Source organism: Acipenser ruthenus, chromosome 50 (assembly GCF_902713425.1).
Source record: "Acipenser ruthenus chromosome 50, fAciRut3.2 maternal haplotype, whole genome shotgun sequence".
Lineage (NCBI taxonomy): Eukaryota > Metazoa > Chordata > Actinopteri > Acipenseriformes > Acipenseridae > Acipenser > Acipenser ruthenus.
In genome coordinates this window covers 5,300,951-5,328,567 of record NC_081238.1, presented here as the reverse complement: position 1 = coordinate 5,328,567, position 27,617 = coordinate 5,300,951, and the positions used below count along the sequence as shown (strand labels likewise).

The window sequence follows — 27,617 nt, the reverse complement described above, 5'->3', positions numbered from 1 at the left end:
TCAATGAGCTGTAAGGGTACCAACAAATTTGAGCACGTCTGTATATATATATACACACACACACACACAGTGCCTTGCATAAGTATTCACCTCCCCCTTGGACTTTTCCACATTTTGTAGTGTTACAACCTGGAATTAAAATGCATTTAATTGGGATTTTTTCCATTTGATTTACACAACATACTTAACACTTTGAAGGTGCAAAATATTTATTGTGACACAAAAGTTAATTAAACAAAAAAAAAAAAAGACATTTGTTGGTTGCATAAGTATTCACCCCCTGAGTCAATACTTGGTAGAAGCACCTTTGGCTGCAATTACAGCTGTGAGTCTTTTTGGGTAAGTCTCTACCAGCTTTGCAACAGCTTTGCACATCTGGAACATATTATATATATATATATATATATATATATATATATATATATATATACACACACACACACACACAGATGACAAATGAATACACTTAAACGACGTAACCAAATGAATAATAATTATAAAAATGAAAGTTAAATCATTGGTGTAACACAGGATGTACCGCATGCTAACCTGAATCTTTGTTACTTTTAAGTGGAAAACAATATCTGTCCAATTGGCGTTTTTTACCGTTATGTAACAGAGATTTTTGTTATAACTAGCTATAGTCGTAAGTAACCAGTGTGTTTACACCCTCTAGCAAAGTCATTGTTATTTAATAAACATTAATTATAACTTTTATAAGTACTTGAAAATAAATCACATTAAAATATATGTGATTTAAGAAATTTCAGCGGACACTAACAAATGTTTCTAATGTATATAGATACAAGTTACACACACACACATACATTATATATATATATATATATATATATATATATATATATATATATATATATATATATATATATATATATATATATATATATATATATATATATTACTCATGGATAATTAAACACAAAGGCGAATTTAACAAGTTAAACATACCTTGCGTGTCCTCTTCTGTCAAAATTTAAATGCAACTGTGCTTGCAACAATCGTGCATATATTTCTCCTTCTCAAATGTGACGCCTTTCTTTTTGCGTCACTGTAGAGGTGGCGTTAGAGGCGGAGTTAAAGGGTTCCAGGCTTGGGGTGTGAGGCGTGTGTCGTCCGTCTTGCAAATATACCCTTCTCTTCTCTCCCGGTTAGTAATACAGGGTTATACCAACTGCTGCAAGGGGAGGGGTGTTACCTGAATTAATTTTTTTTTTCACAGGAAAAGCTATGAGCTACAATCAGCTCGTTTACGTAAAATATTTCTGATATCACAGTTCATGTTTGCGGTCCACATTAGAGGAAATGCTAAACAGCACTCAACTGTATGTATTTTGCGATTGGTATATTCCTTGTTCCGTAGCCTCTCCCCCGTTCTGTGTGGAAGGTAGAGACACTGAGGGAGAGCAGATAGGAGGTAAGCTGGGCTTTGCTGAGTTGTGTTATATGTTTTAAAACTGCAGAAAGCGGCTATATTGCATTACTTTGAAAGGGCTGGGTTTTGTACGGACAGGCGCGCATTGTTTTTATATGTGTTGTATTTCTAAAGCAGCGCGTTTGGTTTTATTCACCCCCCCCCCCCCTCCCCTCCCCCCGTTGCAGTCAGCGTGGCACGGCATAGGCACAGAAAGAGACTAAAACAATCAACTCCCGCCTTTCTCAAAAACTGTAGTCCAGTTCTGTTTTTACTATGTTCCACTCAGAATAAAGCCAAAACGACCGTACATTTACGTTAATACTTATGTGTAATGTTTTTAAATATATAATCATTTTTACATAATAGATAAATCTAATCTTAAATACAAGATAAACAGCGACATGTTTAATCGCGCTTGTGCTGAACAAGCGCCCAAAGAAAAACAAGCAAAATTCGGTTAAGTTAATGCGACCAAACAAAAAAAATCGTTGGGTAGGGGTGGAGGATTAAAACGCTGTGTTCCGAAGCTGCACAGAGTATGAAAATGATCCACATAAATCAACGAAGTGAGAACAACATAACACTACTGAAAAACAAACACCAAACCCACCTTTGTTTTCCCATTCAGTGCAATAAACAGCTGTATTAATAAAACCGGACACTGTGTTCTGAAGCTGCAGAGTATGAAAATGATCCATATAATACAACGAAGTGGGAACAACATAACACTGCTGAAGAACAAACACCAAACCCACCTTTAACTGCCCATTCTGTGCAATAAACAGCCAGATTAATAAAGCTGCACAGAGGACGAAAAAAAGATACAGCTGATACATAATACAGTGAGTAACATACTTACAAAAACTGTCTGAAGTGTTAACCGACCTTTAATTGCACATTCCCTGCATGAAATGGGTTGATTTGAATTGATCTACTGCAAATTCAAGAGTGGGTATTCAGCCGAGGGGATGTTCGTTGATATTTACAGTCTAGTACACTTTTCAGCCTTGATAGAAACACCGTCAAAGAGGCACTGATCACTACTTTAATACTGTACTGGATCGGAACACTACATTTGCCTAATGATTCAGTGATGACAGAGAATATCATGTTATTGACCAGATCTTGTTTTTACTGATTAAGCACTAGAAGCAAATTTTAGCTATGTGTTGAACTCGCAGGAAAACAAAATTGAGCAAAAAAGGTTCTATGTCTTAGATGTGGAACCTTTTGTCGGGTGCTGTTTGAAACCACGTGTAAAATTCTGTATTTTTACTTTCTAATAATCTTTTTAATAGTCCATGCAGTATGCTGGGAACTCTGTACTCATTTCTCTGCTGAATGTGCTTAGCGTTGACAACCATTCAAGCTTGTGTTGGTAAGTTTGTGGTACACTGGATGATGTTGTAGACTGAATGATGAGAGTATAGGGGTTAGAGAACATCAGCTTGCTCCTGGGTTCCCATGCGCTTCTTCTTGGCCCATGCATCACTAATAGATGTATAAGAATGGTGAGGTACTGGCTAAGAGCGAGCGAGAGTTTAGAGTTAAAAAGGTGAATTTGCTTGGTATTCGATTATGCTTGGGTAACAGGAGGTTTTGTCGTCCAGCGGTTAATGAAAAGAAAAGGGCTTCATACCAGGTGGTTCCCGGTTCAGATCCCGACACACTGTGACCCGGAGCAAGTCATCGATACAAATGCCCAAAGTGTTGTCAGTGATACACCGTGCAGCCATAACACCAGAGTAACCCAGTTCCAAGCATGCTACCTTTATTAAAAAAAACTGTCTTTATTTATTCATTTGTGTGTTTGTCGGTTTGTTTGTTGGTTTGTTTGTTTTATTTATGAGTACGATGCAATGTAAAAACAAAATTCTATTTTTGAAAGGGGGAAAAGTAAAATTGCATCGCGGGTGCTGTATTTGAAGGCATCCTGTGCAGTATTAAAATCTACACTGTTTTGCTTTGTTTGCCCATTTTTCGTTACATGCTGTAAAATGCATAATTGTAAGGTAGTGTGTTTGCTTGCCTTGGCACTGTAATTGTATTGCGTTCATTAGTTTCAGAAATATGTGTAAATATCTGAATAAGAATCTGAATAAGTTTTTTCTACATGAAAATAATTCAGCTTTATAAGAACATAAGAACATAACGTTTACAAATGAGAGAATTCAGCCCATCTTGCTCGTTTGGTTGCTGTCTAGATCATTCAACAGTGTTTGCCACTCCCCCTATTTTTGTGTCGTCTGCAAAATTTAACAAGTTTGCTTACTATACCAGAATCTAAATCATTAATGTAGATTAGGAATAGCAGAGGACCTAATACTGATCCCTGTGGTACACCACTGGTTACCTCAACTCCATTTTGAGGTTTCTGTTCTAATCAGTACTTTCTAATCACCTCCTTTACTGTAAAGTAGAAATAAGGCCTCACTGTATTCCACCATAAATAAAGAGAAAAACAATGTTAAAAATGTGGTTATGCTAAAATAAAATAAAAAATAAATAAACACCAATATATATATATATATATATATATATATATATATATATATATATATATATAATGTAAAGTTTGAGAAAAAGGAAAACTTTACATACAGGAAAAAGAAAGCTGTGTACCAAAATGATCAATAAGAAAAAATGAAAAGGATATTTCAGGTACTTAAAAAGGTAGAATAATTGATTACAAATCAATTATCAGGACGTTTTGGACTTCATCGACTGAATACAAAAAAACAGTGCTTTAAGAAGTTGATAAAAAACAAACAAGTAGTCTTTTAAACAAAATTCCAGAATGTTGATGATGATGATGATGATGATGATGACGACTATGATGATGACCTCAGAATAGAATGTTCATTCCCAATGGCTCCAAAGTGCCTAGTTTGAAAATAAGTTCACATTCCTTTTGTTTCCTGACCATATTAGTTCCATAGCATTGAACCATCCCACAAATTGTGATGTCTTCTATAGTGTGGTCATTTCTGTTAAAATGTCTGGTGACAGGAAAGGTAGAGGTGTTAATTCGTATACTTCTCAGATGTTCCATGAAGCGATCAGCCAAGCATCGTTTTGTTTCACCAATATATAGCTTGTTACATTTGATGCAGCCAATGCAATATACTATTCCTTTACTAATGCAAGTAAAAGTATCATGGATAGTAAATGAGGATTTTGCTCCCTTAACTACTGTGATGCTGTGAATGTATTTACAAGTTGCACAGTGTGACCTATTGCATGGAAACGTACCCTTAAGATTGGGTCGAATGCTACTGTGGACCACATGCTCTCTTAGATTTTTGTCTCTTCTGTATGACATTAGAGGAGGGTTATTGAAAATAGGAGTTGTAGAAGGGTCATCTTGAAGAATGCTAAAATTTCTTTGTATGATGTGTTCTACTTTTTTAGTCATAGGTTGATAAGTAAGAACAAGGGGAATACAATTGTTGGTATTCTGTGTTTTGGTTTTGTACAAGGCATCCTTTCTGTTTATTGTCGATACTCTTAACTGAGCTTCTCTAAGTATAGTGTCTGGAAAACCACAGTTTTTGAAAAATGCACACATGTCATTTGTGTTATTCAAAAAATCACTATCATCACTGCAAATGCGTCTCAGTCTTAGTTTTTGGGAGTATGGAATGGAGTTGCGACAAGCTTTGGGATGTGAGGAGTTGTATCTTAGGTATGAATGAGAGTCTTTCTTTGTAGACGATTGTAGTATTGATGGTACAATTAGAAACTGTGATGGTAATGTCTAAGAAAGAAATTTGTTTAGAAATGTTGGATGAGACTTGACAATAAAATGTATGAAATCCATTAAATCTTCATTAGTGTTATCGGAAATGCCCAATATGTCGTCAATGTATCTAAGATATAACATTGGTGCATGTCCCTTGTACTGTTGAAAAACTTTATTTTCGATCCATCCCATAAAAAGACAGGCATAGGAGGGCTCCATTTTATTCCCATGCTGACATTTCAAACTAGGCACTTTGGAGCCATTTGGAATGAACATTCTATTCTGAGATCATCATCTACCATCATCATCATCATCATCATCCTGGAATTTTGTTTAAAAGACTACTTGTTTGTTTTTTATCAACTAAAGCACTGTTTTTTTGTATTCAGCCGATGAAGGACTTGTAGTCCGAAACGTCCTGTTAATTGATTTGTAATTATTATTATTATTATTATTATTATTATTATTATTATTATTATTATTATTTATTTCTTAGCAGACGCCCTTATCCAGGGCAACTTACAATCGTAAGTAATCAATTATTCTACCTTTTTAAGTCCCTGAAATATCCTTTTCTTATATATATATATATATATATATATATATATAGTGTATGTAAATAAATGTAGTATTAGTGAAGTTCCCCCAAAAAAAACTAAATAAAAAGACACCATTTTATTACCTGGAATGGGCAAATAAATGTCGGTTCTATCAGCTTTTTCAGCAGTATTAATTTATCCTCACTTAGTTGTATTGTGTGTATCATTTTCATACTCTGTGCAGCTTCGGAACCCAGTGTCCCGGACCGGTTTATTTATAATTACACTTTATAATGTGGAATGGGCAATTTAAGGTGGGTTCGGTGCTGCTTTTTTTCCAGCAGTGTTGTGATGTTCCAGCTTAGTTGTACATGTGTATCATTTTCATACTCTGTGCAGCTTCAGAACCCCGTGTTGCGGGTGGGTTTCTTTATACAGCTGGTTATTGCGTGGAATGTTCAGTTAAAGGTGGGTTCGGTCGCTTTTTCAGCAGTGTTATGTTGTTTTCACTTAGTTGTATTATGTGTATAATTTTCAGTCTTTGCACCTTCGGAAGCAACTGTTCCCAGTGCTTTTTGGTGATAAAAAGAGGATTCTGGGCCAGAACGGGTTCTGATTGCTAAAATATTCTCTCACGTGTGTGTAACTTTCTACGCTGCTTTTTAATGCAGTTGAATTAATTAAAGTAGTGTTCCGGCTTTTACCCCATCCCATAAATGATGCGCATAAATGCAATGGAAATACTTTCTGAGCACATTTTATGAGTTGGCGCGTATTTTTTCAGTCATGTGGTGGTATTTGCGTGGTCAACGCAGCACATCATATGCCAATCAAATATGGACAAAAGTTTTGCATCACTTAGATTTTTAGGATAAGACCATTAAAAAAAAATACATGAACATAATTTATAACTTCTACCGAAAACCATAATGTCATTTTTTCGATAAGTATATATAAAACTACAAAGCGGTATGTAATTCAGTATGTTAGTGTAACATTATTCAGCAGGTTTTAAAGCAACATTGGTTAAACTTTTGGCCACAGAAAAAAAAAACTTGTTGAGGAGCACCGGACAGAAATTAGTTCAACTTAAATAACACTCACATCATCATACGCAGGGGTCGGCACAGCCACGCTACATGAGGGACACCCAAAACACTGACCTTACATGAGCATATATCATGCCATAAGAACATAAGAAAGTTTACAAACGAGAGGAGGCCATTCAGCACATCTTGCTAGTTTGGTTGTTAGTAGCTTATTGATCCCAGGATCTCATCAAGCAGCTTCTTGAAGGATCCTAGGGTGTCAGCTTCAACAACATTACTGGGGAGTTGGTTCCAGACCCTCACAATTGTGTAAAAAAGTGCCTCCTATTTTTTGTTGTGAATGCCCCTTTATCTAAGCTCCATTTGTGACCCCTGGTCCTTGTTTCTTTTTTTAGGTGAAAAAAGAAAAAAGACATTGTCTATACCTTTTAGGATTTTGAATGCTTGAGTCAGATCACCACATAGTCTTCTTTGTTCAAGACTGAATAGATTCAATTCTTTTAGCCTGTCTGCATACAACATGCCTTTTAAACCCAGGATAATTCTGGTTGCTCTTCTTTGCACTCTTTCTAGAGCAGCAATATCCTTTTTGTAACAAGGTGACCAGAATTGTATACAGTATTCTAGGTGAGGTCTTTCTAATGCATTGTAAAGTTTTAACATTACTTCCCTTGTTTTAAATTCAACACTTCTCACAATATATCCAAGCATCTTGTTGGCCTTTTTGTATAGCTTCCCCACATCCCTCTTGGCATTTCCCCTGATCTACATTAATGATTTAGATTCTGGTTTAGTAAGCAAACTCGTTAAATTTGCAGACGACACAGAAATAAGAGGAGTGGCAAACACTGTTGCAGCAGCAAAGGTCATTCAAAATGATCTAGACAGCATTCAGCACTGGGCAGACACATGGCAAATGAAATTTAATAGAGAAAAGTGTACAGTATTGCATGCAGGCAATACAAATGTGCATTATAAATATCATATGGGATATACTGAAATTGAAGAAGGGAACTATGAAAAACACCTAGGAGTTTATGTTGATTCAGAAATGTCTCCATCTAGACAATGTGGGGAAGCTATAAAAAAGGCCAACAGGATGCTTGGCTATATTGTGAGAAGAGTTGAATTTAAATCAAGGGAAGTAATGTTAACCCTTTGCGGTCCATTTATTAAATGCGCGTCAGGCACGCCAGGTCTAATTTATTTTCACACACGCAGTTAATTTTAGGCGCGCTGTTTAAAAGTATTATTTTTTCACAGTCAAACGGGTTTAAATGGCCCTGCATATCAACAAAGCACTCACTAGGCATCTCCAGCCCCGCCCCACCCTTTCGTTCGCTATCGCTTTCACCTATGTAAGAAATAAATAGTAATAATAATAATAGTCGTACATACCGATCAATCATCTCCTGATCACTCGTTTTATCACCAAACTCCTCAATAATGTGATCCAAGTCATTATTTTATTACTATAACAAAAAAGCTCTGCAAATGTCCGTGTTCTCTGTGCGCTGATTCACAGGCAGCCAGCTTGTTTATTTACGACCGCCCCGTTATCTGATACCAGGGCCATGTATGACTATTCATGAGATACGCCTTTATTTTTTTTTTTTTTCGACTTGTCTCGGCTCCTGTCGTTCCCACTCGGCCATTGAATGGTTTTCTCGACTTTTTCCGGAGAAAAAACGACTAAAACCCGTTTTTTGCGTTTCTATAATGATCTCGGACAGGGTCCGACAATGGACCTGATAGGAATAATTGCTATGTCGGACCAGGTCCGACAATGGACCGCAAAGGGTTAAAACTTTACAATGCATTAGTAAGACCTCACCTAGAATATTGTGTTCAGTTCTGGTCACCTTGTTACAAAAAAGATATTGCTGCTCTAGAAAGAGTGCAAAGAAGAGCAACCAGAATTATCCTGGGTTTAAAAGGCATGTCGTATGCAGATAGGCTAAAAGAATTGAATCTATTCAGTCTTGAACAAAGAAGACTATGCGGCGATCTGATTCAAACATTCAAATTCCTAAAAGGTATAGACAATGTTGACCCAGGGGACTTCTTTGACCTGAAAAAAGAAACAAGGACCAGGGGTCCCAAATGGAGATTAGATAAAGGGGCATTCAGAACAGAAAATGGGAGGCACTTTTTTACACAGAGAATTGTGAGGATCTGGAACCAACTCCCCAGTAATGTTGTTGAAGCTGAAACCCTGGGATCCTTCAAGAAGCTGCTTGATGAGAGTCTGGGATCAATAAGCTACTAACAACCAAACGAGCAAGATGGGCTGAATGGCCTCCTCTCGTTTGTAAACTTTCTTATGTTCTTAGATGAAGACATTTCTGAGTCAACATAAACTCCTAGGTCTTTTTCATAGAGTCCTTCTCAATTTCAGTATCTCCCATATGAGATTTATAATGCACATATTTATTGCCTGCGTGCAGTACTTTACACTTTTCTCTATTAAATGTCATTTGCCATTTATCAGCCCAGTTCTGAATGCTGTCTAGATCATTTTGAATGACCTTTGCTGCTGCAACAGTGTTTGCCACTCCTCCTATTTTTGTGTCGTCTGCAAATTTAACGAGTTTGCTTACTATACCAGAATCTTAATCATTAATGTAGATTAGGAATGGTCAAAGGTCAAGTATAATCTTCGAGATGAATATGCCATTTTGATGTCACTACTGTGGTATTATGCCTTTTTTGAAAGACTCAGAATGCAAATATAGCCTCATTATATTTAAGTAGTGTTAATTAGAATTAATACATTCAAAGATAGAAGTAAAAATGATGTCACAATATATAGAACACCATTACATCATGTAAGAATAAATCATGGATTTGAATGTAAACAATAACAAGCAGTTGTTATGCCATCAAAAACCTATAAATACCTCCAATGTTTTGATTCAAACACAGGCTCCCTTGAGAAAGATATGTACAACATATCAAAACGTTGGGCAGCTGGCTCTTTGAGCTAAAATATATTATTGTGTTTTATACATAATATCATCCTACAAAGGAAATGAATGGAGGAAGTGAGAGGCGGACTGGAGTTTTACACCAATCCAGGAGGGCGAGACAGGTGGATAATAAACTTAAGAGACTGACGGCACAGAGAGCTAAGTATCGTTCTCATCAAAACTTTATAGATACTTGTATATATAAAGCAGAAAGATTAAATGTAAATCAGATATTAAAAGAGACTTCGTTTAAGGTAATGCAGGAATCTAAATTGACATCGGCAAGACGAATTAGAGAAATAAGTAATGAAATAGAGATAGTAATAAATGACATAAATTGCATGTTCCCTCCATCAGAAATGAGACAGTTACTTCGTAAAATAGACAACCTTGAGAACAAAACACTAGAACATTTGAACAACAAAAAGATAATGAAATTACACAAATTAATAGGTCAGCCGGGATTACAAAATAGAATAGGTCTAGAAAAAATTAAAATTTCAAATCATAACAATTCCGAGAATAAGGAAAACACTGCTGAAAAACTTTCGAATAGAATGCTTGAGCAGTGCGAGTATAAGTTAGGACAACTACAACATAGTTCAAATAGAGAAGGACGGGAACTGTTTCTTTAGATGTTTAAGTGTAGTTTTATACGGTTCACAAAATGACCATCGAACAATTAGACATGATATAACAGAACTAATGGAAAGCAATATAAAACAATATGAAATGTACATCGACTCAGTGACCCGTATTGAAAAAATGAAATTAAGTGACAGGAGTATAGATTCTTGGGCTACAGAGGCAGAAGTTCTGGCAGCTGTAGACCTCCTAAATAGGCCCATACACGTATACATAGACTTAAAGAATAAGGACTGTTTTAAATACGAAGGCACAATAGAATATATTAAAAATAAGAACAATCCAATTAATCTTTTATACAACAATAACCATTTCTCAGTTATTGTATTTAAAGACAATGAAACCGGAAGAAAATCTGAATACTGTGGCATAATTAAGAAATATAATCAAAATAAATCTAAAACAGTAAAAATAAACCAGGTTAAAGTAAATAATAAAATGCAAAATAGAGAATTAAACATGAATAGGACAGAGAATTCAAAACAGAAAGATAGGAGACCCAAAAATAAACATGGTACCAAATACACAAAAGAGAAGACAGAAGACATAGTATTCAATTTATCAAGTAAAACTTTAACCACATCCCAAAAAGCGGTACTGAGTAAAGGACTTAAGTTTATACCGACTAAAAGATACATCGATAAAGATAAACTGGACACTGAATTAAAGGAGTGGGAGAGACGCATGAGATTAGCAGAATATTTTTTCAATGAAAATATCTCGGATTCAGAGTGTAATTATGAGCATGGGATTAAAGTTAATAGTACAAGCACATGGACTCCTCCGGATGGAGGAGATAAATGGTTAGATATGTATATTGAAGTAGTTAAACAAGAAATAATAGTAGGACTAAAGAAAAGATGTAAACTTAATTTAACCAATATTGAAGAACAAGCTATGACTGAGTTGTTAAATGATGATGATATAATGATAAGACCAGCAGATAAAGGCTCAGGAATAGTGATAATGAACACAGATGACTATATGAAATCTGTAGAATGTATTATTTAATTCACATATACATATGAAGAAGTTAAAAGCAATAAGATCAATAAATCTGTAAAAGAGGTTAAGGAAATTGCGGAGAGACTATACAATAAAGGCATTATATCAAAATAATTAATAAAATACATGCAGCCACATAATGCAAGAACAGGCCTAGCAAGAGGAAAGCCTAAAATGCACAAAGAAAACCACCCTATGAGAATGACAGTCAGCACGATTGATAATCCAACACACATAATAGCTGAAATAGCAGAAAAACAAATTAGGTCGCACGTTGAGAAATTACCAAGCTATGTTAAGGATACAACACAATTTTTAAAAACACCTGAATCAGTAAAACACAACCTTCCAGAGAATACAATTTTATTTTGCATGGATGTAAAATCCTTGTACCCAAGTGTCCCTCGTAAAGAAACTTTAGAAGCTTGTCAAAAAGCACTAGATAATAGACTAGATAAATCAATACCTACAGCAGAGGTACTGAACATGATCAACATAGTTTTAGAAAACAGTTATTTTACATTTGTTGATAAGAATTACAAACAAAACGATGGTACAGCAATAGGATCTAAATTAGGAATGCATTTTGCCAGTACATACATGGGGAAATGGGAAGAACAATTACTTAGAAAATCAGAAAGAGAACCTTTAGAATACATTCGGTTTGTAGATGATATTTTTGGGGTTTGGACACATGGAGAAGAGTCTCTTTTCCAGTATATAAAATGGCAAATGAAATACACAGTAATATTAAGGTGGACCTTCGATGGACAAGGAAAGAAATAGAATTTTTAGATACCATAGTAAAACTTGAAGAAGGTTCAATTGAGACTTACCTCTTCTGTAAACCTACTGACATGCATCAGTATTTACACATGTCCTCTGCACATCCGATACACACTAAAAGGGCAATCCCAAAGGGTCTAGGAATAAGAATACGAAGAATATGCTCAAAAGAAAGTGACTATGTAAAACAAAGAAATGTATTAAAAACAAATCTTAAAAAAAGAGGATACAAAGAAAGAATTATAGAGATGGAGTTAAGAAAAGTGGATAAACTAAAAAGAGATGATCTACTAGATTATAAAAATAGAGATAAAAAGGTCAAGAGAGTCCCATTAGTAATGACTTACTCTAAACTTTTGCCCAATATTTCTAAGATAGTTTGGAAACACTTGCGGATTCTACATAATTCAGAAAAATTATAAAAGTATTTCTTAAGGCCCCAGTTGTAGCATTCAAAAGAGAAGCTAATTTAGGTGATATTTTAGTTCACAGTAAACATAAAAGAATAATTGACAAAATAGGTTCTACGAACATGTGCACCAGTAAATGTGAAGTGTGTAAATACATAGACAAAAGTAGAAATATAATTGAACATAAGAACACCACATATACACTAAAAACTAATACCTACTGTAAAAATTTAGCCTGTGAAAAATGTGATGAAATCAAATATGTTGGAGAGACTGGAACTACTTTATATAAAAGAATTAAGAACCACCTTTCATTAATTAGAAATAAAAAAATGAATGAACCAATAGTACAGCACTTTACCAGTCAAGAACATGACATAAATGATGTAAAGTTTGTAGTATTAGAACAGCTCAAATTAGACAATGCGACATATAGAAGAATAAAAGAAAGTAAATGGATAAATAGACTGAACACGATTATGCCAGCGGGACTCAACAGAAAAGAATGAACTAATTAACTTCAATAAATATATAACATTTAAATAAATAAACAAAATTCATTCAAAAGTTATGCATGCTGATGCGCTGGGGAGGCCAAATCTAGACTGATCCTCAGAGACAGCATTGCATGATATAATAAAAAAATAAGTTTATATAAAGTAATGTTAATTAGAATTAATACAGATTCAAAAATAGAAGTAAAAATTGTGTCACAATATATAGAACACCATTACATCATGTAAGAATAAATCATGGATTTGAATGTAAACAATAACAAGTAGCTGTCATGCCGTCAAAAACCTATAAATACCTCCAATGTTTTGATTCAAACACAGGCTCCCTTGAGAGAGATATGTACAACATATCGAAACGTTGGGCAGCTGGCTCTTTGAGCTAATATATATATATATATATATATATATATATATATATATATATATATATATATATATATATAGGGCTTGAATTTCATATTCATGTGCTGGGGGGATTTCCCCCTTATGCTGCAGCCAATGGGGGGGGGATTCAAAAAAAGGCACTTATAAAAAAAGATCTATTTTACTGTATCATCATTCACACTGGTGTTGCTTTAAAATAAGCTGCTTTCAGGAGACCTAACAGCTGTTCATCACTGTGAGACAGAGCACTCTCCGTTGCTTTTGCCATTTCCTGACGTTAAGTTTTTGCAGCAGAAGAAAAAGGTGTTTCTTTTTAACCAGAGCTCCATTTCTTTTATTTAACTCTTTACACTCAGCCCTATTTCCGCCTGTTTATCACTGTTTTCATTTATGTATGTTTAACTACTGGATAGTTTGTACTGCATGCATGTAACATAGCAAACGAAAGGCCACAGAATTTCCTTTCATATTATGTAAGTTGCAACAGGATCAGGCATACTATATGTGGTAGGGATGTATATGTTAAATTTTTATTTTCCCCCCCAAAATCATGTTTGGATACTGATATATATATATATATATATATATATATATATATATATATATATATATATATATATATATATATATATATATATATTATATGGCTAACAGCGCCATTGAACCTCATTATGAAATGAACATTTTGTTGCCCAAATGGACAAGCATTGCTGGGTAACTTTACATGTTCTCAAAGGTCTGTGATTTGTGGGACCTGCACCGAAAACATTTAATGTCATTTTGTAAGATTTGGCTGCTCCCCAAACTCATATGTATTAATATATCAGGTTTTTAATATTTTAATAATACAACCCAAAGTCCAGCATTATGGATGTGGTGGTGTCTGAACTGTAATCAAAATTAATTAGAATCTTGTTTAAAAATGAAACTTTAAATGGACATTTTTTAAAAATTATTTAAATCACGAAATACAAATAAAATTATGATTACACACTACATTTTGCATATGGGACACAGAGACAAGATGATAAGGTTTCAGTGAAAAAAACTGTTTGGTAATTCAGTCAGCAGGACTAAATTATCATTAGAACATAAGAAAAGTTTACAAACGAGAAGAGGCTATTCAGCCCATCTTTCTCGTTTGGTTGTTAGTAGCTTATTGATCCCAGAATCTCATCAAGCAGCTTCTTGAAGGATCCCAGGGTGTCAGCTTCAACAACATTACTGGGGAGTTGGTTCCAGACCCTCACAATTCTCTGTGTAAAAAAGTGCCTCCTATTTTCTGTTCTGAATGCCCCTTTATCTAATCTCCATTTATGACCCCTGGTCCTTTTTTCTTTTTTCAAGTCAAAGTAGTCCCCCGGGTCGACATTGTCTATACCTTTTAGGATTTTGAATGTTTGAATCGGATCGCTGCATAGTCTTCTTTGTTCAAGACTGAATAGATTCAATTCTTTTAGCCTATCTGCATACGACATGCCTTTTAAACCCGGGATAATTCTGGTTGCTCTTCTTTGCACTCTTTCTAGAGCAGCAATATCCTTTTTGTAACGAGGTGACCAGAACTGAACACAATATTCTAGGTGAGGTCTTACTAATGCATTGTAAAGTTTTAACATTACTTCCCTTGATTTAAATTCAACACTTCTCACAATATATCCGAGCATCTTGTTAGCCTTTTTTATAGCTTCCCCACATTGTCTAGATGAAGACATTTCTGAGTCAACATAAACTCCTAGGTCTTTTTCATAGTTCCCTTCTTCAATTTCAGTATCTCCCATATGATATTTATAATGCACATTTTTTATTGCCCGCATGCAATACTTTACACTTTTCTCTATTAAATTTCATTTGCCATGTGTCTGCCCAATGAATAATGTCATTATATATATATATATATATATATATATATATATATATATATATATATATATATATATATATATATATATATATATATATATAAACTGTAAAGCTGTAGATACAACCAAGGTGTCTCTACAATACTCACTGTCACTGTTGGGGAAAATATTGGGAAATGTGTCACAGTGATTAGAGGATATTAATTGTCCCAAATCATATTAGAACAGGAGTTTTCAATCTTTTTAAGCTGCGTACCCCTTTCCAAAAAATGTAGTCCACTGAGATAGTCATAAAATGAAAACAGAAAAAAGGTCTGTACAATAACATGATACAACAAAACGCACAAGCCTTGGAGTGTGTGATGGATACAATTATAAAAGCTACAGTATTATAAAATAATAAATACATACTATATTTACTTTTGGCTAAACATAGTCCCTCAAACAGGTTTCTAGTTGTTGGAAACATCATCATTTTATTGTAAATATTAATTAATTAAAATCAACAAAGCCTCTGTGCTAGCCTCAAATCACTCAGAAATGACAGGACTATTCCATAATAGCAAGTGGAAATCATGTATTTTTTATTGATAATAGAATTACAGAAAAGGCGGCAAAGAAAAGTTTACTATCCATGTATCTCTACAGCTGACCTCATTACGAAAACATATTATTGGCATTTTTAAATTCTTGGTGACTAAAACGTACAGTACTGATGCTAATTAAAAAACAATAATAAAACGCTTGCCTAGTATCAGTGTGATGGATGTCCCTGCTTGTTACCACACAAATCACTGATGATGGCAGGGAAATTGGAGAGAGCTTCAGTCGCAAGACATTTTTGTCATTTTAATCTCTGACGGTATTTCGTCTGGATTGCCCTTTGCTAGTAATGTTCTAGTATTGAGCCAACAATCCATATTTTTTCACTGGATTGAAAGCTAAAAACTCAACTCTCACACCAGACGTAATACATGGCAGTACTAGACCGCATGGCATTACTTTGGTTTCTGATTGGCCATACATTCTGTATTTTGAAATGTAGTACTTCAGTTACAATAAACTTTACTCGGGTCATTGAAAAAAGTAAATATCAATTTGCAGGCATGAACGCACACAGGAAATAAAATGAGTTAAAGACTAGACTTTTAGTTTTTTAAAATATGTAATTTTTTTTTTATCCCAGACAGACCAACTGTTTATATGACATTTAAACAACAGGGCTTATTTAAAACGTACATATTTAATATGTAAATTAGTCATGTGTGCTTTGAACGCTCTGTCACAGCACATGAGTCTAGTGTTAGTAGTATTTAAATGCCATTGTCATGACTGGTAAATTTTTACCTTCCAGGTTCCCCTTTATTTTGACAATTTCCATATAAAAAATTGCTTTTTTTTGTTTACATTTTTCATTCTTAGCCCCCTAGTAAATATTTTGGACAGTTTTCAAAACAATTGTTGCTGTATTTTTACAACACACGTTGGTGTTGTTGCTATGATAAACGCATATCTGCTTCAGGTACTGTATTGAATTTTTTCCAAGGTTAAACGATGGCCCGTGTTACACAGAACACTAAAAATAAAATGTCAAATATACAATATGTATTTCATTGGTTTTGTGGATTTGCTATATTTTTAACTGTTCAATACTTCACATAATGACATGGTTTTGAAAATGCTACTTAACAAAACCGTGACTGCACGTGAACTGTATTACATAATTTCCTTTATTCGGATTCCAGTGGTGTTTTCTCAGTGCAAGATGTATATACAGTGCTGTATAAACAAATTTCACATATTTTATAACGTTACCGTAGGCTTTTTTTTTTTTTAGTCAATGATGCGGTTTTCGTTTCGCAAATCTACTGCACACAGTATTTTGAAGCACAAATACCATAGCCTGCATTTCAAAAGTCACTGCTGAAGCTGATTACTTATTCTTCCAGAAATAATGGTCGGGTGTAACAGGGATACAAGGTTATATTTGCACCGGGCCATGTTGTTAACAAGCCTGATGTCGTCCAGGCTTTACTGTGAAACTGCCTGTAACCAGGGAGGATGCGAGCGCATTCTATTGGACTGGGGAATAAAAACACGGGAGTTTAATTATGAAAACGCAAGTGTAAACAAACAAGTAAAACAGATTAGCCTGTCGACAGACATGTCATGTTAATACAAAATGCATTAATTTACTGCGTATTGATATTGTGTTTCGCCTGGGAAGGGGGACATACTGGCGCGTTAAGAGAATTTCTGCGGGACAGTTTATTTCAGGGGGGCACTGATCACTGATTTTATTTATATATATATACAGTGTGTATATATATAATTACACTGTGTATATATATATATATATATATATACACACACACACATACTTTTTATATTAATTAATAATATCATTGAAACCTCTAATGAATGTTTTCCTTTATCCTAATTTAATATTAGTTACTTGGTATTACATACCCATAGTCAAAATGTGTAACTAAAACATGTATCCTACCATTGATACCTAAAATATTGAAAGTTGGACTTTTTTAGAGGTAATTTTTAAGGCTGTAAAGGTAAGGCACAGCCTGAACAAAAATACAGCCTGCATAAATATACACCCTTTAGTAACAATAGAGGAAGATTTTTTTGATAAATGCAACTTTTTTTTATGGCCATGGTCACTTTATCATGAAATTGCGTAGGGCTGCAAGAAGGGTACATTTTGACCTTCGAAGGTTTGGAAGACATTACTGAAGGAAGGTTCGAACCTTCGATGGTACTAATTTGCATAATTTACTGGTGACGTCACCATAGCTACTTTTGTATTTGATTAAAAATCCTATTATTTTACAGGTAAGCCATATAAATTGAACAAAACATTCATATGTAGTTTAAAAATACATTATATAGAACAGTAATCTTGTTTTAATAATTTAAATAAAAAACACCTTGTTTATTTACATGTAATTGATGCTGCTTGCGTGTAAGCTTGCATTGCAGCAGCACGAACTGCAGCGGACTGAGGCAAAACAAACTTAATTTAACAGTCACCGTTCCAAGCAGGTTATCGGTCATATTTTACTACTACTACTACTAATAATAATAATAATATGAATGTACGATTGTAAAGTGACCCCAGAGATTGGATGTGCCTCCACGATACATCAACAGTCGCTTGGACAGTTTGCATTCAACTTTTTTTTTTGGTTGTCTGGGCATTTAACAAAAAAAATCCCAAACAGCAGAGGGGTTTCGAGACATTTCTTTCAATACAGCTTACGTTATACAGCGCTTTGCTGTCGAGATGGAGAATGAAGAAATTTGCCTCTGGTTAACACGAGCTGGAGTGGGGTGGGACGGACGCTGCTCAGTTTTTTCGAAATTAAAATTTAGTGTTACTATATATTTTGTATGTTTCAAACATATCATACCATAGCACTTCTCTTACACTGTCTTGTACACCAGGTATTCAGTACATATTTTAATGAAGCACTACAACCGCTAGAGGTACTGCCCCAGGTACATACCCTGCTATAGAGCTGCTACGTATAACAATTTGGTTGGATTTTAATACAACAACTTTTGTTTAAGTAATAAGCATTATACAAATAAAAAGATTGAATTGTGCATGCAAGTGACATCTAATGTGTTATTTATGGTATCCACACACTGTCAAATGATTCTGTTAACAGAAACAAAACAAAAAAAACATACAAAGTGTGAATGGCGTCTGACGAACCTTCAAAGGTGTAAAACAATCTTCGAATTCCTGGCTAGCGAACAAACCTTCAAACCTTCTAATACAGCACTAGAATTAGTGCTGTATTAGAAGAAGATATCTATTTTTAAATGTGATTGTGGACTGAAATAAAATTAGTTTTTAACCATTTAGACTGCACAATAATTATAGAACCCTTCTGTAGATTTCTCGAAATTTTTGCCTGTGTCTTATCAAATAAACAACTCAAAGACCATGAAAAATCAATAATTACAAGTTTTTTTTTATTTTTATTTTAAACAGGTCAAATCATTCTTTCAAATAACACCAAATGTAATGGTTTTTGCAAAGTAAAACTTGAAAGAAAAAACTGTTTAAAAACTATTTACAAAAATACAGCCCTATACTATATATGGTTTGTTGTATTCATATTTTAAAATACTGTTTTTGAATTAAGCAATTCAATTATGAGAGTAATGGCATTGGCAGCACATGCAGCTTCTGCAATAGAAACAGAAAGAAAGCGTTCTAGCAATCAGCCTTTTGGTTCCCCTTTAAGAGAGGCGGGCTGTGTGCACGTGTCTGTCAGCTGCGTGTAGCAGTGACGTTTCAGTACACCAGTCGAGAAAGCTTTTTTTGTGCAATGTGTTTATATGATGGATCGCACGCTTGCAGATATTGGCAGCGTGTTGTTGTAACTTTTAAATGTATTTAAATTAAACAAAGCAAGCTTCATAAACGCAATGCTTACCGGCCGTTTGTTTAAAATAGCCGAAGCAATATTTAAGCCGAGCTTCTTATTGGCTGTTGGCAATATCAAGAAAGAGCGCAAAGTACCGTAACCGAGATATTAAGAAAGCAGAACCAGGGAGGCAGGGACTTCTAGAGTTAAAGAATCAATCATTTGCAGGTTACTGTACATTTACCGTTTTTGTTTTGTATTTTTTTTTTTTTAAAGCTTTAGCGTGGAGATGGCTTATAACAGCAGCACTGTGTATTTGTAGCCTAATTAATCTCGTTTACGTTGGCTTACTTTTAACCCTTTGCAGTCCATTTATTAAATGCGCGTCAGGCACGCCAGGTCTAATTTATTTTCACACGCGCAGTTAATTTTAGACGTGCTGTTTAAAAGTATTTTTTTCCAGAGTCAAACGGGTTTAAAAGGCCCTGCATAACAACAAAGCACTCACTAGGCATCTCCAGCCCCGCCCCACCCTTTCGTTCGCTATAGCTTTCACCTATGTAATAAATAAATAATAATAATAATAATAGTCGTACATACCGATCAATCATCTCCTGATCACTCATTTTATCACCAGACTCCTCAATAATGCGATCCAAGTCATTATTTTATTACTATAACGTCTCAAAAAAGCTCTGCAAATGTCCGTGTTCTCTGTGCGCTGACGCACTATCAGCCAGCTTGTTTACTTATGACCGCCCCGTTATCTGACACCAGGGCCATGTATGACTAATCATGAGATACACCTTTTTTTTATTTTTTATTTTTTTTTCGACTTGTCTCGGCTCCTGTCGCTCCCACTCGACCATTGAATGGTTTTCTCGGCTTTTTCCGGAGAAAAAACGACTAGAAACCCGTTTATTGCGTTTCTATAATGATGTCGGTAGGGTCCGACAATGGACCTGATAGGAATAATTGCAATGTCGGACCAGGTCCGACAATGGACCGCAAAGGGTTAAAGCAAATAATGTCCCCATGTTTAAAGCAGTTTGCATGTTGTTTTTGTTTTTTTCACAGATCCGCCTATACCCCAGTCCACAGGGGGTTGGATATGCAACGTTGTACTGTATTATCATACTTGGCAAGATTCGTGTGCTTGCAGCGATCCTGCAGACTAGATGTACTCGTGTGTTATACGGGAACTCACTTTGACAGTAGTCAAATAAGCATCTTTCTGCCCAGTGAGCTGTCAGAACATTAAAAAAAAAAACCTCCCAGGGGCTCCCGAGTGGCACATCTGGTAAAGGCACTCCGCGTGGAGTGCAGGATCTTCCCTATAGCCTGGACGTTGCCGGTTCAAGTCCAGGCTATTCTATTGCTGACCGTAGACAGGGGCTCCCGGGGGCTGCACATAATTGGCCGAGCGCCGCCCGGGGAGCATTGTACTGCTAATTGGTGCATTTACCACTGGTAGCGGAGAAGAATACCGTCTCCATTCACCTTTTAATGTGTGTAAATAACCATGTGCTGAAAGTAGTTCTCACTGACAATGTTTCCATTATAGTGCATCACATGATGAAACTTTGAATGAACATTTATCACAATAAACTAGAATATGCTTGCCAACTTTTCCATGTTACTGTAACTTGACTGCAGATTGAAGTATTCAAAATGTCCATACAAACTGCCCTCCAATTTAAACTAATAAATGACTGCTAAATTACTAGATGCCTGGTATACGGTTGCACATGATTATTTTAAATATGTAAAATAGAATAATATGGAAAACTACAGGTCACTTTCATCACTTTATTGCTTTATGTTTAAAAGTACAGACTGGGCTTTCCAAAGACGTATTCAGTGTGTTTATGCGGTACTCCTAGCCGGAACTACGACTGCCTGAAGTGAAGCCTCTCATCATGTGACAGAGTTCACGGTGTTTTGTTTTGAGCTAGGACTACATAAAGAATGATAGGAAAATGATGTCACAAGTGGGCAGAGTTAGTAAACAGTGGAGCATTTCTGGAGCCCGTAGAGCACTTTAACAGTGCACTTGCAATGCTTTTAACCTATTCGTTTGCCCTGGCAAAATGTTTCTTGATATAATCAAGCATTAATTCGCATGTGTCACTTTTTATAGTAACGATATTTTGTATTATTTAAATACGGGTATATCCTGGCGCTGCAACACAGCATTGTCGCAATGTATTCAGTACTGAGTGGGATCCACAAATGGCGCCTGTAATTGAGTACCGAACAGCATCACAGGATTGACTGTCCTATCCTTCTTTATATAGTCCTAAGTTTTGAGTCTATTGCTCCGTCATTGTAGCAGCTAGACTGAAAGGGGTGGTATCGTTGGAAAGCTTAGAAGCTCAGCTTCATATTGAGGTTCAAGGTGCAATTTTTTATTAGCCATCTATGATTATAATATATATAGCAGTGACCAAACATGTTTATTTTTGGAAAATATTTGGGATATTCTCATCTTTACCACATATAGTATGCCTGATCCTGTTGCAACTTACATAATATGAAAGGTAATGTTGTGGCCTTTCATTATATAAGTTACCAGCAGTTAAACATACACAAATGAAAACAGTGAAAAACAGGCAGAAATAGGGCTGAGTGTAAAGAGTTAAATAAAAGAAATGGAGCTCTGGTTTAAAAGAAAAGCACCTTTTTCTTCTGCTGCAGCAAAAACTTCACGTCAGGCAATGGAGAGTGCTCTGTGTCACAGGGATGAATAACTGTTAGGTCTCCTGAAAGCAGCTTATTTTAAAGCAACACCAGTGTGAACGATGATGCAGTTTATATATATATATATATATATATATATATATATATATATATATATATATATATATATATATATATATATATATATATATATATGTAGTTTTTTACATGCCAAAGTACTTTTTTTTGCCATTCTCCCCTAAAATCTTGGAATCCCCCCATTGGCTGCAGCATAGCAGGGGAAATCCCCCCAGCACACAAAAATGAAATTCAAGCCCTGTTTATAGTGGTTTGCTCCATTACATGGTTCAGTGACTAACTTTTTATTTAAACAATAACTGACCTTTTAAGAGTTAGATAATAGTTTAATTTGCAATGCTAGAATTAATTTATATACTAACCTAACCTGTAGTAAATATCTGCTACACCAGTCTGTGCGTGCAATCAATCAATCAATCTTTATTTCTTATATAGCGCCTTTAATGATAAATCGCCTCCAAACTAAAAATAACAGTTAATAACATACAAAACAATTAGGAGAAATAGTAAGATAAGATGACAAAATACCCCCTTACATTACATACAGTAAATAGTTTAATAATTTAATATTTACTTTAAAAAGCAGTGATAAATGCCAGTTCCGTAAAAATAAATACAAATAGGTAGTATAAAATAGAATGTTAAAATGTTCCCTTTTAAAATACATATCCTAAATTTAAAAAAAAAGCAGCAAGAGATGGTGCCTCCCTTCCAAATCTTGGCAGGTCATTCCATAACTGAATCATGCAGACAAAGAACCATATACAGTGCCTATAGAAAGTCTACACCCCCTTGAACTTTTTTCACATTTTGTTGTGCCTCAGAGTTTCATGCATTTAAATGAGGATTTTTCCCCACTTATCTACACACCATACTCTACACTGTTAAGGGGAAAAAAGTTTTTATTGAAAAATTTTATAAAAAATGATATATTAAAAATACAAAACTGAAAGATCATAATTGGATAAGTCTCCACTCCCCTGAGTTAATACTTGGTGAAAGCACCTTACAGCTGTGTCTGTTTGGATAGGTCTCTACCAACTTTGCACACCTAGATTTGGCAATATTTGACCATTCTTCTTTACAAAACTCTGTCAAGTTCCTTGGGGAGCGTTGATGGACAGCAATCTTCAAGTCATGCCACAAATATTCGGTTGGATTTAGGTCAGGGCTCTGACTGGGCCACTCAAGGACATTTACCTTTTTGTTCCTTAGCCACCAGTGTAGCTTTGGCTGTGTGCTTTGGGTTGTTGTCATGCTGAAAGGTGAACTTCCGTCCCAGATTCAGCTTTCTTGCAGAGGGCAGCAGGATTTCCTCAAAGACTTCTCTGTACTTTACTCCATTCATTTTCCCTTCTATCCTGACAAGTGCCCCAGTCCCTGCCGATGAGAAACATCCCCATAACATGATGCTGCCACCACCATGCTTCACAGTAGGGGTGGTGTGCTTTGGGTGGTGCACTGTGTTGGGTTTGTGCCAAACATAACGCTTTGCATTTAAGCCAAAAAGTTCAATTTTAGTTTTGTCAGACCACAAAACTTTTTGCCACATACAGAATCTCCTGAGTTTTTGTTTGCATGCTTGAGACAGTGTCCTAAAATGCATAACCTGAATTAAATGTATCTTCCTGTAGGCCTTTGAGTTTCCTTAAATTATTTCAGTGGGATATAAAATGTACGTTTTACAATTTAAAAAATGTAATGTGGAAGAACAGTGCATCTTCAGCTATTTGTGATCAGTGGAAGAACAGTAGGCCTATATATCACATGACAATGAAGATTTAATCCAAATATTTAATATTTTTCCGAACTATAGCCTGATTTTTCATTTCATTCATTAGAGCAACAATAAAAACAGTTTTACAAAATAATTCAGAATAAACTGTTGTCATGGTAATACATTTTGTTTTGCACATATATGTTTCTTCCACAAACTAACTCGTATCTATTTTGGAAAACCTTTGCCTGTTTTCCTCTTGTTGTTTCTGCTGAGGTAAGGCTTCCCAGCATCCCTGAGTTTGCTTTCTTTCCTTGTCTTTCCACCAATTCATTTTTCGGTTCTTTTTTTCCCCGAATACTAAGTTTGTTTTTGTCTGCGATAGTAAATGAATGTGTCGGTCCGCCATGTTTGTCCTTCACATACACGGTTATTCCACATTACACACATTTCTGTTGCTATGTAGCAAACTGCAGTAGCGTCAGAAAACCAAACGATGGTGTATACGGGTAGAGACTGTCTGGCAATCAGAATAAATCCTTAACTCATTTTTTATAAAATTGGAGATATATGTTTTTTCGTCGCAACGATTCAACTGTGGGACTCTAAAACTGAATGCTCTGCCACCTGCCTTCTTTCTTTGTATCCATGGAATACTTGTCATGAGTAAGAAAATAAATGGGAGTTATTGTTTACATTTCCATTTGAGAAAAGAGTTGTTTGCCTGATGTGTAAATGTAGACAATAACACCTGTTTCTTGAAATGTCCCGCACATTTTCTATGCTCCGCTCCATTTATGATGGCAAAATGAAATCTTAACCCTTTGCGGTCCATTTATTCAGCGCGCCTCAGTCGGGTCAGGTCCAATTTATTTTCACACGCTCAGTTTATTTTAGATGTGCTGTTTAAAAGTATTTTTCACAGTAAAACAGGTTTAAAAGGCACTGCAGATCAACAGGACACTCAGTACTGCATCTCCAGCCCCACCACACCCCTTGTTCGCTGTATTTTTCACATACCTCTACATAGTAGTGCATACCGATAAATCATCTCCTGATCACTCATTTCATCACCAAACTCCTCAATAATGCCATCCAGTCATTATTTTATTACTATATCATCTAAAAAAAGCGCTGCAAATGTCTGATATTCTTTTGAGCGCTGGATGCAGAAGCAGCTATCTTGTTTGTTTATGTCCGTGTCATCTATGTGATGCCGGGGCTATCTGTATTCATGAGATACACCCCTTTTTTTCAGGCTTCTTTCGGCTCCTATCGATCTCACTCGGCCATTGAATGGTTTTCTCAGCTTTTTTCCGTAGAAAAAATGACTAGAGACCTGGTTTTTGCGTCTTTTTGATGATGTCGGACAGGGTCAGAAAAGGGAAAATTGCAATGTCGGACCAGGTCCGACATAGGACCGCAAAGGTTAATTGGCACAGAATGACGACCTTGAAGTAGAAACGCACAAGTGACACAAATTACAGTTGTTGTTGTTTTAAATACTTCCACCTCTGTGTTTTGGGAGGGGAAATATCTTCACGCAAGGGCTGGTCTATATGACGTCATCGGGCACGCACTGCAGCTCAGGGGCTATGCGCGCGCATACGGGGCCAAGCCAACCTAGGTCTGTGCTCATGTAAACTGGGGGCTCAGATGATAAGAATTATTTAATCTGATCTAACCTAAGCCAGTTCAGGACCGAGTTGTAAGTGTAAACACACTGATAGAGAACAGATCGTAATACTTCATTTCATTTTCTGTTTTCAGGACTGCCTTATCTTTGTGAAAGCCAAGGAACGAAGATGGATTCTGTTTACATTAAACAGGAGGAGGTTCTGGAATTCGATCCTTTCCACATTAAAGAAGAGACTGAACTGGAGCCTGTCCACATGAAAGAAGAGACTGAACTGGAGCCTGTTCACATTAAAGAAGAAGAGACTGAACAGGAGCCTGTCCACAATGAAGAAGAGACTGAACTGGAGCCTGTCCACATTAAAGAAAAGGAGTCTATTGACTTGTTTAAGGATTCCAAAAACATATCCCAACCGAAGTTATCACATAAATGTACTGAATGTGGGAAGAGCTTCAGTCAGTTAGGAAACCTAAAAACACACCAGAGAATTCATACTGGAGAGAAGCTGCATAACTGTATTGTATGTGGGGAGCGTTTCAGTCAGTTAGGAACCCTAAAAAGACACCAGCTAATTCACACTGGAGAGAAGCCACATCATTGCATTGAATGTGGGAAGAGCTTCAGTCGGTTAGGAAGTCTAAAAAGACACCAGCGAATTCACACTGGAGAGAAGCCGCATCACTGTACTGAATGTGGAAAGCATTTCAGTCATCTAGAAAGCCTCAAAATACATCAGCGAATGCACACTGGAGAGAAGCCGTATCTCTGTTCTGAATGTGGGGAAAGTTTCAATGTGTTAGCAAACCTAAACATACACCAGCGAATTCACACTGGAGAGAAGCCGTATCACTGTACTGAATGTGGGAGGAGTTTCAGTCAGCTAGGAAGCCTAAAAATACACAAGCGAATTCACACTGGAGAGAAGCCGTATCACTGTACTGAATGTGGGGAGAGTTTCAGTGTGTCAGCAAACCTAAATATACACCAGCGAATTCACACCGGAGAGAAGCCATATCACTGTAAGAAATGTGGGAAGAGTTTCAGTCAGCTAGGTAGCCTAAAAATACACCAGCGAATGCACTCTGGAGAGAAGCCGTATCACTGTACTGAATGTAGGGAGAGCTTCGGTCAGTTAGGAAGCCTGAAAACACACCAGCGAATTCACACTGGAGAATAGCCATATCACTGTTCGGAATGTAGGGAGCTTCAGTCAGTCAGGAAGCCTAAAAACATCAGCAAATTCACACTGGAGAGAAGCCGTATCACTGTACAAATTGTTGCAAGACATTTGCTTACACCAGTCCATTGAAAAAGTGTAAATGCCAGTTTTTAAAATGCAGTTGAAACTGACAGAAATCAATATTCAGCAGTATTACAACAGTCTTTGTTTTCGGCCCCTCCAGTCCAGGTCTTTGTTTCAACCAGATTGTAAATTAATGAATCAACCTTCTTATAAATCATTCAGGACCTCATTGGAAGTGAGGGCCACTGCTCTATACCAATCAAACCTGTGTGATGCTCCAGTGATAATGTTTTTAAAGAAACCCGTTTCTGTGCCTACCTAAGGGGATGTAATTATGCTTTAGTCTACATGACAGAATGAGTGTGTGCCAAAGCAGCTGTCAAATGTTTGCTTGTATTTTAATCCTCAAATGTATTTGATAAAAGTATGTTGATTTTTTTTTTAACGGTGTGAAAAATAGTAAACTATGTAATCATTGTGTTTTCAATAAAAACAATCTTCTTCTGTT

General features: G+C 35.8%; 1 protein-coding gene across 1 annotated transcript; it reads left to right on the top strand.

Annotated features, from left to right (window-relative positions):
• The first annotated feature begins 1,216 nt into the window (after positions 1 to 1,216).
• On the top strand, positions 1,217 to 27,617 carry LOC117407817 (zinc finger protein 239-like). The gene is made up of 2 exons (XM_059015425.1): positions 1,217 to 1,435; positions 26,001 to 27,617. Exons 1-2 carry the CDS (start codon positions 1,324 to 1,326, stop codon positions 27,041 to 27,043), a joined length of 1,155 nt encoding a protein of 384 aa, XP_058871408.1. The 5' UTR covers positions 1,217 to 1,323; the 3' UTR covers positions 27,044 to 27,617.

Bases quoted from the DNA above. Each gene is read 5' to 3' on its own strand.
- LOC117407817 (XM_059015425.1), top strand. From the start codon at position 1,324: ATGCTAAACAGCACTCAACTGTATGTATTTTGCGATTGGTATATTCCT. The intron at 1,436-26,000 runs GTAAGCTGGGCT...TTCTGTTTTCAG, and splicing joins TGAGGGAGAGCAGATAGGAG to GACTGCCTTATCTTTGTGAA.